The sequence below is a fragment of the Trachymyrmex septentrionalis genome, unplaced genomic scaffold (genome assembly GCF_001594115.1).
Source record: "Trachymyrmex septentrionalis isolate Tsep2-gDNA-1 unplaced genomic scaffold, Tsep1.0 scaffold217, whole genome shotgun sequence".
NCBI lineage: Eukaryota > Metazoa > Arthropoda > Insecta > Hymenoptera > Formicidae > Trachymyrmex > Trachymyrmex septentrionalis.
Window position 1 is genome coordinate 1 of NW_017305364.1, and position 13,273 is coordinate 13,273.

A 13,273-nucleotide genomic window follows, 5' to 3' on the forward strand; every position below is an offset into this window, starting at 1 on the left:
ATAGTAGAACATCATCCAACCCAAATGGGAGCAAATCCGCTTGAATCAAAAACGTTATAAAAAAGATTTCTTAAAGATCTTTTAGATATCTTATGCAGCATGCACGTTATCTAGGAATTTATTGCCAATACCGAAAATCCATAATTTACCTTACGAGCACTATAGATTTTCAGTTGTTGGTGGCGCAACATCTCAAGGTAGGATAGAGCCTCATGAGGTTTTTTCGTATCAATGAATTTTTTTCCGGAATTAAGTTGTTAGCTTAATATCCAACTTTCAGACTGAAGGATTTATACACATATGCACCATTGATATTATATGGAACCTATAAATTAATACCGGATCCGAACGGCATTGGTAATCAAAGATCTCTTAATGATTAGATAGAGCCAGGAAAAATTGCGTATATGAGAGCAGGTGGAATTAAATCCGGATCTACAGATCGTGAGTCAATTGCACCGAGCGACAAATCATTCGGCACCTCATAAATTTTCAGTACTGGCAGTAAATTTTGGAACACAGTCTTTGTCGTACGTTTTACAAATCAATTAAGTCTGGTAGTACCAAATCATAACAAGTCATAATAGACTAAAAATAATTTAAATGTTTAAGATAATAAAAATATTTATTTATTTAAAATAATAAACTATGTTAATAAAATTATGTTCTATACCTGGAATGTGAGTTACGTTCTCTTGAACGCGATCGATTATTATCATGCTTATTTGCGCCATCTCTTTCAGTATATTTCTCTTTATATTCTCTGCGTTTCTCTAAATCGCTTCTCCTAAAATAAAGTAACAAAACATACTTTTCAGATAAAACAGTAAGGGAGCGTTTATGGCCGTAATCTAGTAAGAATTGACTTATCGGTTTAGTATTCCTCTCATTCGATAGTAAGAAGAGATACTCGGAGAAGATTGATAAATTTTTAGAGATTACGGCATACTTGTTTGTATGTACTCTTGTATGTACTCTTCATTATTTCAAAAATAAACTTTCTTTATCTCAATAAATTAATAAATAAAACTTACCCATCATCTTTACGAGTATCACATTTTTCTGTCTTATCCTGATGCTTCAAATCCATGCGACGACTATAATCACAAGAAAATAGATTAAAGAGTGTAAATTTAGCGTAAATAGAATATGGTCATAATGAGTAAAACGAACCTGGATTGATAGGAAGATGGATATCCAGAATAGACACGATTCCTAATAGGACTCAAGGATAAAGAACGTTTCCTCAAAGAACGTGACTTGATTGTCGAGGCTGTATAATATTATAGTGTTAAAATATGTACATTTTTTTTAAATACTGTGTTTTGTAATATTTATTATTGAGCCTCAAAAATCGGGAACTAAAACTTTCATAATTACAAAAAAATAACATAACCATATGGTATATCGTCTTTAAACACGCGATCTTTAAATTACCTATTTCAACAATTGTAATTACAAATATAGCTTCCCATTTGTGAAGTATTATATTTCGATATTTTCATCTCATTTTTAGCAAAGAGATATGTCATAAATTTTAAGGCATTAATCAAATATTAATAATTATACGATTGTATGTTTTATTATTACAAATATGTATGTATATATATATATATACATATATATAATATACATATATCATCTATATGTATATAATCTCAAATATATTATACTTTTTATTTATATTAAATTTTTCTTATTCAAAGAATTTCAGATACTTCGAAAAAAAATCAAGTGCAACTTAAGGTATTCATTATATTACTTAATTCTTTAATTGGTAAATTCTTCAATGTAAAAACTAATAATAAATAACAATTATTTGTGGAATACATACCCGATTGTTCTTTATCTATGACTACATCTGTGTGTCGTACTTCTATTTCGTTAATCTTATTTATAACCTTTTTCAATTCTTCCCTATCGAATATTGGTCTACATCCTTCTCCTGTATAATTTATAACATTATTTATTAATGAAATTTTAATATATATTTTTAATATGTGTGTGTGCGTGCGTGCGTGCGTGTGTGTGTGTAATGAACGAATGAAGAAGACATTCAGATAATTATGATTTATCTTTCTCACCTATCTAAATTAAATTTCTTATATTGTCTTCGCTTTAAATTTGTTTTATTTGTTATTATTGATCATTATCGTAATAATAGCAATATTGCTATTGACATGGTCTTTTATGTAACAAAAATATTAAAATAAAAATTACTTTAAAAACTAAGTTCTGTATTCGCTAGATTTATGATAATACAATATAATATTTTACAATCTTTAAAAAATCTAAATATAATAAATATAGAAGGCTTAAATACAAACTATGATAAAAAAAGTTGCATAAGATTTAGATGATATAATATTTGCAATAAATCATTAGAACTTTGAGAAGAATAAAATCTTTTTTATTAATATTATATATAAATTATGTATAAATTAGCAAATAAAAAATAAAAATTACATTGGCAGAATTATTGTGATTATTGTATATAAAATATTATAACTTTGATGATTTCAAGTACGTTCTAATACACACACACACGCACGCACGCACGCACGCACGCAAGCAAGTACGCACGCACGCACATATAAAAAAGAATGATATATAAATACAAAATACACATTACTTGGTACATTTTAATCTTGTGCATTATGTGTGTATGTGTGTGTATAATTAATAATATTCAATATATATAACTTTTACATAGCACATTTCATACTTTTTTAATCTTTATTATAATATTATTCTTTTATTTCGATATGAATGTTTGATCAGTGATATTTTAACTTTTTCAAAAATTTCATTGAAATTGTTAAAAAATGCGGGATAACTAAATAAATAACTAAATAAAAACATCAATGTAGAAAAAAATTCTGAAAAGTAAACATTATGTACATTATTGCAAAAATTCTAATTTAAATTTTTACATTTATAGAAATAAACTATCTTCAAAGGATTCAAATTTTTATTTGTATTAATTATATACAAATATATTGTAATAATGATGACCATTGCAAATCTGATTCAAGAAATTTTTCAACAGAGGAAGAGTGTTTTATCCATATTATTTTCAACCTACGGTTTTTTTCATAAGAGGTGTAAAATATATATTGATGCAGAAACTTAGAATGTTTTCCTGAAAAGATATTATGTCGCAAATCGAGAAGTACGTTTAACTACAATTAAATAATATTCAAACAGTATCCAAATAATTTATTATTGCATATTTGATACTCTTGCAGCAAGAGGTTTAATGCATGTGCATTTCAAATATAGTATTTGTTTTAACGATAATTTTATTTAGATTTCTAAGCTGTATGTTTCTTTTTTTTAATTAAAATATATATCTAATTAATTAAGCGTTATTTACTTATACTAAAGCTACATTTAATTACACTTTATTTATTTATGTTTTGTACAAAATTTCATTTAACTTAAAACGTTGTTTCTATAGGAATATTTCTATACAAAGATCGAGTACGAGTGTAGCATGGAGGACAGCGCGTAAGTCTACCATATTAGGGGACATGAGTTCGATCCCTGACAGATCTAAGAAATTTTCACGCGCTCGTAGCTTCTCTTCGGCGGTCTGGCAAACCACCAAGAGTATCTCTTGTCAAGAATAAAACCTCTTAATATTGCCATTCGGAACCATTAAATTGTAAGTCCCGTATGTCTGTATAACCGCATGCATGCACTACGGGCATACATACGAGAGATAGGCCTGGTTCCGATTTTGAGCCAGAAAATGAATGAAATGTAAAAAGAATTATGAAGAGATATACTTAATCCTATAGATCGGTAAGAGAGGAGAGGACAAACTGTTAATTTCTTTAAAATTTTTATGATTCTCTAAAATTCTTATTTTTTGCGTAAAATTATTATTTAGCGCTGCAGTAAATGAAGAATTGTGTTGCGGATAAAGTACTGACAGTATCTGCAATACTAATAATGTGTCTATTGTATCAATAACACAAAAGTTTTGATATATATGCACTAGATATATCGATACGTTTATTCCTTACATCTATGAAAAATTTACTATAAAAAAATCGATAATGAACTTCATAAAGATGACAAGCAAGAGAAATTATTATTATTATTATTATTAGGCGTTAGGAACTCGAAAGCTCATTGCCGCAAATACCAAATCCCGCCACTGTTCCCGTCCCTGAGCCAGATCCCTCCATTTGTGACCCTCGTACCCCATTTCGTTAAGGTCCATTCTAATATTTTCTTCCCATCTACGTCTTGGTCTACCCAATGGTCTTTTCCCATCCGGTTTACCAATTAGTACTTTATATGCAATTCGATTCTCATCCATACGCGCCGCGTGACCTGCCCATCTTAATCGACGCGATTTTATGACATTAATAATATCCGGACTATTATATAATTGATGTAATTCTGCGTTGTGTAATTTTCTCCATTCGCCCGTTTCCTCATCGCGTTTTGCCCCGATGATTTTTCGAAGTACTTTATTTTCGAAAGCCCTAAATCTTTTCTCGTCTTGTAATGTAAGTGACCACGCTTCGCTGCCATAAAGGACTACCGGTAAAATAATCGTTCTGTAAATTCTAATTTTTAAGCGCCTAGACAATATCCGCGAACCGAGTAGTTTCTTAACCGAATAGAAGCACGCATTCCCCAAATTAATTCTTCTCTTGAGCTCTTCTCTTATTTCATTAGTTTGGTTTAAAATCGATCCTAAATACTTAAAATTGCTAACCCGTTCAAAAATTTTATCACAGACGACCAGGTTTCCGTTATTATGAATATTCTGAATTCTATCAGTGACCATATATTTAGTTTTTTCAACGTTTATTTGCAGCCCCAGTTCTTTCGTTTTATCTAATAGAATTTTAGCGTTATTTATTAGTGTTTCTTTATTATCTCCCAACAAAGCAATATCGTCCGCATATGTTAATATTTGTGTTGTACCGTTCAACTGCAAACCATCATTACTCTTCTGCATTTCTTTAATAGCATATTCCAATACTAGATTAAACAGAAGAGGTGACAATGCATCCCCCTGCTTTAATCCGCTATGAATATTAAAAGTTTCCGACATTTGATTACCTATTCTTACTCTACCTCTGGTATCTTTTAAACAAACTTGGACTAAGGTAGCCAATTTTTTGGGTATCCCCCACCGAGTTAAAATTTCATACATAATACATAATACATACAAGAGAAATACTCGTAATAATGATGAACATTTCAAATCTAATTCAAGAAATTTTTCAACCCAGAAAGAGTATTTTATCCATTATTTTTGACCAACTTTTTTTTCACAAGAGATATAAGGCATATATTGCAGGAACTTAGAATAATTTCCTGAAGGAATGATATTTCGTAAATCGAGAAGTATGTTAAATTATAACTAAATAATATTAAAACAATATTCAAATAATTTATTACATATTTTATATCTTGTTCAAGGCATGAGTTAAATTTCAAATATAGCGTTTGCTCTAACGATAATTAATTTTTTTTAGATTTCTAAATTATATGTTTATTTTTTTAATTAAAACATTTAATTAATCATTATTTATTTATACTAACATTTAATTACGCCTTATTTACTTCTGTTTGTCCAAAATTTCATTGAATTTAAAACGTTGTTTCTATTACTTTTCACATTGAAATAAATTATATAATTCATACATATTATATTACGTGCATTCCTACATAAAAAATTGTGAATTTATAAATATGTTAAAAATGATAACGTTTTTTAATTATTATAAAACTATTCAAATATTAATTAAAAAATATTTTTTCACAGAAAATATAATTATACAAATTTTGAATAGTAAATGATTCAAGTCTGCCCATAACGAAGATAAAATGAAACTTTTCACGATTCACTACAACGAACGAAAAATAGAAAAAATATATAGATATATAGAACAAGGTATACATAGAAACAGGAAAGTCTTTTTAATGATTTGTTTTTAAATTGATTCAATATAGTGAGATAATTTATACAATTTTTTAGTGAATTTTTTTATATATGTAAAAAATTTTAAAAATAATAATTTCCGTTATAGCATGACGTAACATTGTTGTTTCAATAATTAGTATATACAATATTTTTTTATTTAATTTGAATTTATTATTACTTACGATTAAATTGTAAGATGCTGAAAGATACTGCTATTTGATCAATATCCCAATGAAGATATTTTTTTTCACGGAAGATATTATATTAGTATTACAAAAGGGATGCGAAAATGATTAAAGAAAGCCTACAATGAAGATAAAGTTAAATTATTTAAAGAATTAGAAAGGATACGGGCAGTAGAAGTCAAGCGCAGAAGACGTCGCGCAAATAATATATCTAGGAAGTGTGAAACTTCTTTATTCACTAAAACGCGCTTACATGTTTCGGCTCACTTTTAAACCTTCCTCAGAGACAATATAAATTAACATATACAATATAAAAACATATATATAAAAACTTTGAATAAAAAGTATCCTGTGGTAAACTCCTTTACATCAAGAATTTAAATGTCGGAATTAAAACAAAAAAGAGTGAAAGAAAAAGGAAAAGGAAAAAAGAAAAATGTTTAAATATCGTAAAATAGAATATGGAGAACTATTTTATCAAGCAATTTTAAGATTATAATTAATTATCCAGCAAATATAAGGACGCTCACCATATTCACAGAGCACCATATCGCAAACATTACTATAAAAATAATTCAAGAACCGATTCCTGATAATGTTGGTCAGTCAGTATCAGACACAATGAGTCACTTTTTGTTTTTTAGCTAGTATTTGCCGAGATAACAAATGGAAACATGTAACATTAAAGCGTTAATCAATTCATAGAACAAGAAACTTGAAAAGTAATCGATAAACACGCCAGAAAGACTCATTACTGCATACGAACGACACTGACTGACTAGACGTGACAACAACTTCAGCCTTTATAACTTGTCTATGATCGGGAGGTAGACCTTAGGATGTCCCTCCATACCCATATGCAGGTTGAGTTCATGCGTCTGTCTCCTGATGAATATCATATCCGAAACATCTTCCTGTAGTGAGGCTCGTCGTCTAGTATTGTAATGTTGTCCCAATCGAAAATGCTCCGTTATGGCATTACGAGTAGATGTGTTCCATCAGATGTGGTTCTTATACTCCGTGATTCTTGACCTTAGCTGTCTACACGTCGAGTTAAATTTTTTGTTAAAAAAACATATTTAAAAATAGATATGAAAAAATTTGTTTTTTAAAGCAATTTTAAAATTAAAGCTTAATATAACCAAAGCGAAATTTATGTAACACTTTCAAGCGTTTTAAATGTATAAAAATTTAAAAAATAATTTTTATTATAAGTATATGGAATAATATAGAAAATTTCGGGAATTTTATTTTTATGTTCTTATGAAATAAATTTTTTGATAATCAAATACGTTGTTTTTTAATATAATTATAAATTAAGTATTTAATAACGGATCAGATATGAAAAAACGTATGTGATTAACTTTTAGCAATTGTTTTATAATTAGTTTCGAAAATATATATGTGTATACACATACAGAAAATAATGATAAATCTTTCGCATAGAGACAGAATGGATTAAACTGAGAAGAAAAGTCTTCTACTATTTTGTAATTTTCGAAAGTTAACAAGATATTAATTGCCAAAAATTGGTCTTTAATAATTTTTTATTCAAATACTATCAATTTTATAAACAAATTGCAAAAGATGTAAATTGTTTACTTTCTTCTCTACGAATCTTTCCTGAATTTTTAAAAACTTTTTAGTACTACATTTTTTCATTTTTATCAACATAAGAAAATACGATCTTAAACAATTCTGAAAAAATTCTGAAAAAATTCTTACATCTCTATGAGAAGAAAATTAACAATTTTTGTCTCTTGCAGTTTTTCTGTAAAATTGAAAATATTTGAGTAAAAAATTATTAAAGACTAATTTTCGGCAATTTTTAGTAATTAATATCCTGTTAATTATTTCGAAAATTACAGAATGATAGAGGACATCTCAGTTTAATCCATTCTGCCTTTATGCGAAAGATTTATCATTATTTTCTGTATGCGTATACACATATATACATGGAAGTATATACATATACTCCCGAAACTAATTATAAAACAATTGCTAAAAGTTAATGACATACGTTTTTTCATATCTAATCCGTTATTAAATATTTAATTTATAATTATATTGAAAAATAATACGTATTTAATTATCAGAAAATATCATAACATTATTTCATAAAAACATAAAAGTAAAATTCTCGAAATTTTCCATTATACCATACACTTGTAATAAAAATTATTTTATAAATTTTTATACATTCAAAACACTATCTTGAAAATATTATATAAATTTCGCTTTTGTTATATTAAGCTTTAATTATAAAATTGCTTTAAAGAGCAGATTTTTCCATATCTATTTTTAAGTAATAGATGTATCTTAACAAAGAATTAACATTATCTTTATTGTAGGCTTCCTTTAATCATTTTCATATCTCTTTTATAATACTAATATAATATCTTCCGTGAAAAAAATTATCTTCCATGAGAATATTCGTCAAACAGAGTATTCTTCCATCTTATAATTTAATCATAAGTAGTAATAAATTCATATTAAATAAAAATATAATGATAAACTGATTATTGAAATAACAATATTACATTATATTATAATAATGGAAATTACTATTTGGAAAATTTTTTGCATATATATATCTACTTAAAAATTGTATAAGTTATCTCACTGCATTAAACCAATTTTAAAAACAAGTTATTAAAAATTTTCTTGTTTTTATATATCTATTTCTACATAGCTGATCTTCATTGTAGGCTGTCTTCCATCATCTTTGTATCCCTTTTATAGTATTAATATAATATCTTCCGTGAAAGAAAATATCTTCCATTAGGATATTCGTCAGATAGCAGTATCTTCCAGCATCTTACAATTTAATCGTAAGTAATAATAAATTCAAATTAAATAAAAAAATATTGTATAAATTGATTATTGAAACAACAATATTACGTCATGCTATAACGAAAATTACTATTTTTTAAATTATTCGCATATATAAAAAAATTCACTTAAAATTTATATAAATTATCTCACTATATATTGAATCAATTTAAAAACAAATCATTAAAAAAACTTTTCTTTTATGTACCTAATCCTACATACCTACATACTTTATCTATTCTTTGTTCGTTGTAATGAATCATGAAAAGTTTAATCATATCTTCATTGTAGACAGACTTGAATCATTTACTCTCCAAAATTTGTGTAATTATATTTTCTGTGAAGCAATATTTTTTAATTAATATATATGAATAGTTTTATAATAATTAAAAATACGTAATCATTTTTAACATATTTACAAATTTACAATTTTTTATGTAAGAATGCACGTAATATAATATGTATGAATTATATAATTTATTTCAATGAAAAGTAATAGAAACAACGTTTTAAGTTCAATGAAATTTTGTACAAACATAAGTAAATAAGGCGTAATTAAATGTTAATATAAATAAATAATGCTTAATTAAATGTTTCAATTAAAAAAAAAACATAATTTAGAAATCTAAAAAAAATTAATTATCGTTAGAGCAAACGCTATATTTGAAATTTAACTCATGCCTTGAGCAAGAGTATAAAATATGTAATGAATTATTTGGTTATAGTTAAACATACTCCTCGATTTTCGAAATAACATTTCTTCAGGAAAATATTCTAAGTCCCCTACAATATATACCTTGTACCTCTTGTGGAAAAAAAATTAGTCAAAAATAATAGATAAAATACTTTTTCTGAAAAATTTTTTGAATTAGATTTGCAATGTTCATCATTATTACGAGTATTTCTCTTGTTTGTCATCTTCATGAAGTTCATTATCGATTTTTTTATAGTAAATTCTTCATAGAAGTAAGGAATAAACTTATCGATGTATCTAATACTTATACATCAAAACTTTTATGCTGTTAATTGATACAACAAACACATTATTAGTATTGCATCCGTAACACAATTCTTCATTTACTATAGCGCTAAATAATAATTTTACGCAAAAAATAAGAATTTTAGAGAATAAAGATTTTGAAGAAATTAACAGTTTATCCTCTCCTCTCTTGACGATCACATCTTTAGGATAAAGTATATCTCTTTATAATTCGGTCTTTTTACATTTCATTCATAATAGTATTAAGAGATTCTTGGCAATAGATACTCTTGGTGGTTTGCCAGAAAGCTGAAGAGGAGCTACGAATGAAAATGTCTTGGATCTGTCATAGATCAAACTCGAGTCCCCTAGCATGGTAGACTACGCGCTGTCCTCTATGCTACGCTCGTGCTCGATCTTTTTACAGGAATATTCCTATTACAAATTAAAAAAATTTTGTACAAAACAGTAAATAAGTAAATAAAATTTAACTAATGTAGCTTTAGTATAAGTAAATAACACTTAATTAAATATTTCAATTAAAAAAATAAACATACAGCTTAAAAATCTAAATAAAATTAATTATCGTTGAAACAAATACTATATTTGAGATGTACATGTATTAAGCAAACCGCAATATATATTTTACATCTCTTGTGAAAAAACCACAGGTGGAAAATAATGAATAAAATATTCTTCCTGTGTTGAAAAATTTCTGGAATCAGATTTGCAATGTTCATCATTATTACAAGTATTTCTCTTGCTTGTCGTCTTCAGGGAGTTCATTATCAATTTTTTTAGATAGTAAATTCTTCATAGATGTGAAGAATAAACCTATCGATGCATCAATCTAGAGCTTATATATATCAAACCTTTTGTGCTATTGACATAATAAAGACACATTATTATTGCAGATACACAATCAATTCTTTATCTGTAACACAATTCTTCATTTACTGCAGAGCTAAATAATAATTTTTTGAAAAAATAAGAATTTTAGAAAATCATAAAGATAGAGAAATTAACAGTTTACCCTCTCTTCTCTTGACGATCACATCTTCAGGATTAAGTATATCTCTCTCTAATTCGGTAACAGGTCCTTTTACAGGAATATTCCTATGAATATCAACTTTAATTCGACGTAGTTCCGAAGTATCAATCTGTGCATTTTGAGGACCTCTAAATAAAGGTACTGTTCCACTTGTAGACCCATCTAATCTAAAGAGAATTTGATAATATGTTAAATTAATTGTAATTATTATACTGTTAAAATAAGATTCTTTTTTCAGGAAAAAAGTTTTATTCTGGATATATCCTTCACAAAAAAATTGTTCTTTTTTGCTCTTGTTGAAAAAAAATATTTTTATTTGTCTATTTTCTCAATAAAATGTCATGTCTTTTTTACTATTTAAAAAATAATTAAATAAAAAATATCACTACTGTCATCTGTATCGCTGTTATGTGATATGTAACCAATAATGGCCGAACAATCTTCAATAAACGATGAAATAACACTACTCTCTAATATATAAATACATTTTTACTATTATGTAAGTAATATTCTCTAAAAATAATTTGTTTTATACTAATTATCTTTTTTATTTTTTAAATTCATCATCATTCATTCATCATCAATCATTTCATTGAAATTTTTTCTGTATATATTTTCAAGTCACCTTATTTTTATCAAGTCACCAATAAATAGAGGACTATAATAAAGATATAAGTATATAATTGTGTATATCATACACTCACTTTTCATGGAGGCTACCAGATTTGGAAGCAGTTGATGTAGATCTACCTCTGTATGGAACATGCGAGGGAGACTCACTATCACTTTTACTTTGACTGTGACGCGAGGATTTTTTCTTGGCATATTTTAAAGCTTGTGCATGTTTTCTTTCATATTCTAAAATTTTTTGCTCCTTCAATTTTTCATGTTGTCTCTCTCGCTTTTGCTGGCGTTGCCATTTTCGTCTGCGCCTCTGCTTCTCTTCTTCAGTTCTTGAATGTAAAACTGCAAAAGTATTGTGATCTTCGTTACGTGTTGATCTTGATTCCTCACTGCTCTGGACAGTTGTCGATCGCATAGGATTCATTGCTGAAAATATAAAATAAAATAAATTCATCACTAAAATATATTAATTAAAAATTAGATTAACAGAAATTCAATATTAACCTAATGCAGAAAATCATTTCTTATTATTTCTTTTATTGTGATTAATAACAAAGTACATTTTGTGGTTCAATTGAAAATTATATTATTAAACATTTTTATATTATATTATATTATATATATACATATAAATTTAAAAAAAAAGTCAAAAGTAATTTGAATATTTCTAACAATTTAGAACAAACAATATTGTGTTGAAAAATATTATATTTTATTGTGAGACAATCTTTATTATGAATGTAACATTAATGATTTTTCAAAATAAAAGTTCTACTAGACCTTTTAAATATATACGATATATATATATATATATATTATATAGAAATATATTGTGGTTTGCATAGTGATGTTCGCTTTGTGAAGATATGTAAAAAAATTCTTTTACTTTAGAAGTAAATAATACATTTAACAATCAGTAGTTGCATTGAAATTTGTTTAGACAAACCTGTACACTTATACTAACAATATATTTTCTTTTTGATTACTATTGTGCTGATTACGTGAGTGTAATTTCTATCAGTAATAATAATAGAGAGAAACAATAATAGTAGAGAGTTACAATTTTGAAGCTAGATATAATTAATTAAAAGTCTGTGATAATATCAGTATCTAATAAAATAATGTAATACCTGGATATGAAAGTCCGCAATTACATCGTTAATCAGACCTCTTAAAATAGTCTTTAAAATTTGGCTGTTAAGTGTCCTTTGTTGTTGAAATGAGCCACGAAAACAAGAGAGTAATTTCGACAAAGCAAAAATGTAATAGATGGGGACATTAACGAGTGGAGACATTATGATGGAGATAATGACTGAACTAACGGAAGATATCCATCGAAAAGTGATTCCGTGTCATTCTCTTTATTTAAGCCTTGTGTCTGTTTCTTTAGAAAGATCATCTCAGATATTAGTTTCTTGTTATATGATGCTTCTTTGTCCAATATTTTTATTTCCTTCCAGTTAAAATCATGGTTCGACGATTGGAAATTACTTACTTATTAGTGATTTTTTATTTTCTTTTCTATTATTTTCTTCTAAATTAATAATTTTCTCTTTGAATATTAATGAATGAAAAATTTAAACTTGTAGTATCGTACTATTATACTTATGGCATACAATATTTTTTCTTAGGATTGCTTGCATGTTATG

General features: G+C 26.7%; 1 protein-coding gene across 1 annotated transcript in view; it reads right to left on the reverse strand.

Moving 5' to 3' along the window:
• Positions 1–660: 660 nt before the first annotated feature.
• Positions 661–13,273, reverse strand: part of LOC108748193 — a 12,913-nt gene continuing 300 nt past the window's right edge. Inside the window, exons 2-8 of the mRNA XM_018486224.1 lie at positions 12,755–13,158; positions 11,705–12,050; positions 10,983–11,167; positions 1,835–1,945; positions 1,174–1,273; positions 1,035–1,097; positions 661–787 (exon numbers count right to left, since the gene is read on the reverse strand). Coding sequence (XP_018341726.1) covers positions 661–787; positions 1,035–1,097; positions 1,174–1,273; positions 1,835–1,945; positions 10,983–11,167; positions 11,705–12,048 — 930 coding nt within the window. The 5' untranslated portion in view covers positions 12,049–12,050; positions 12,755–13,158. The remainder of the gene's footprint in view (positions 788–1,034; positions 1,098–1,173; positions 1,274–1,834; positions 1,946–10,982; positions 11,168–11,704; positions 12,051–12,754; positions 13,159–13,273) is intronic.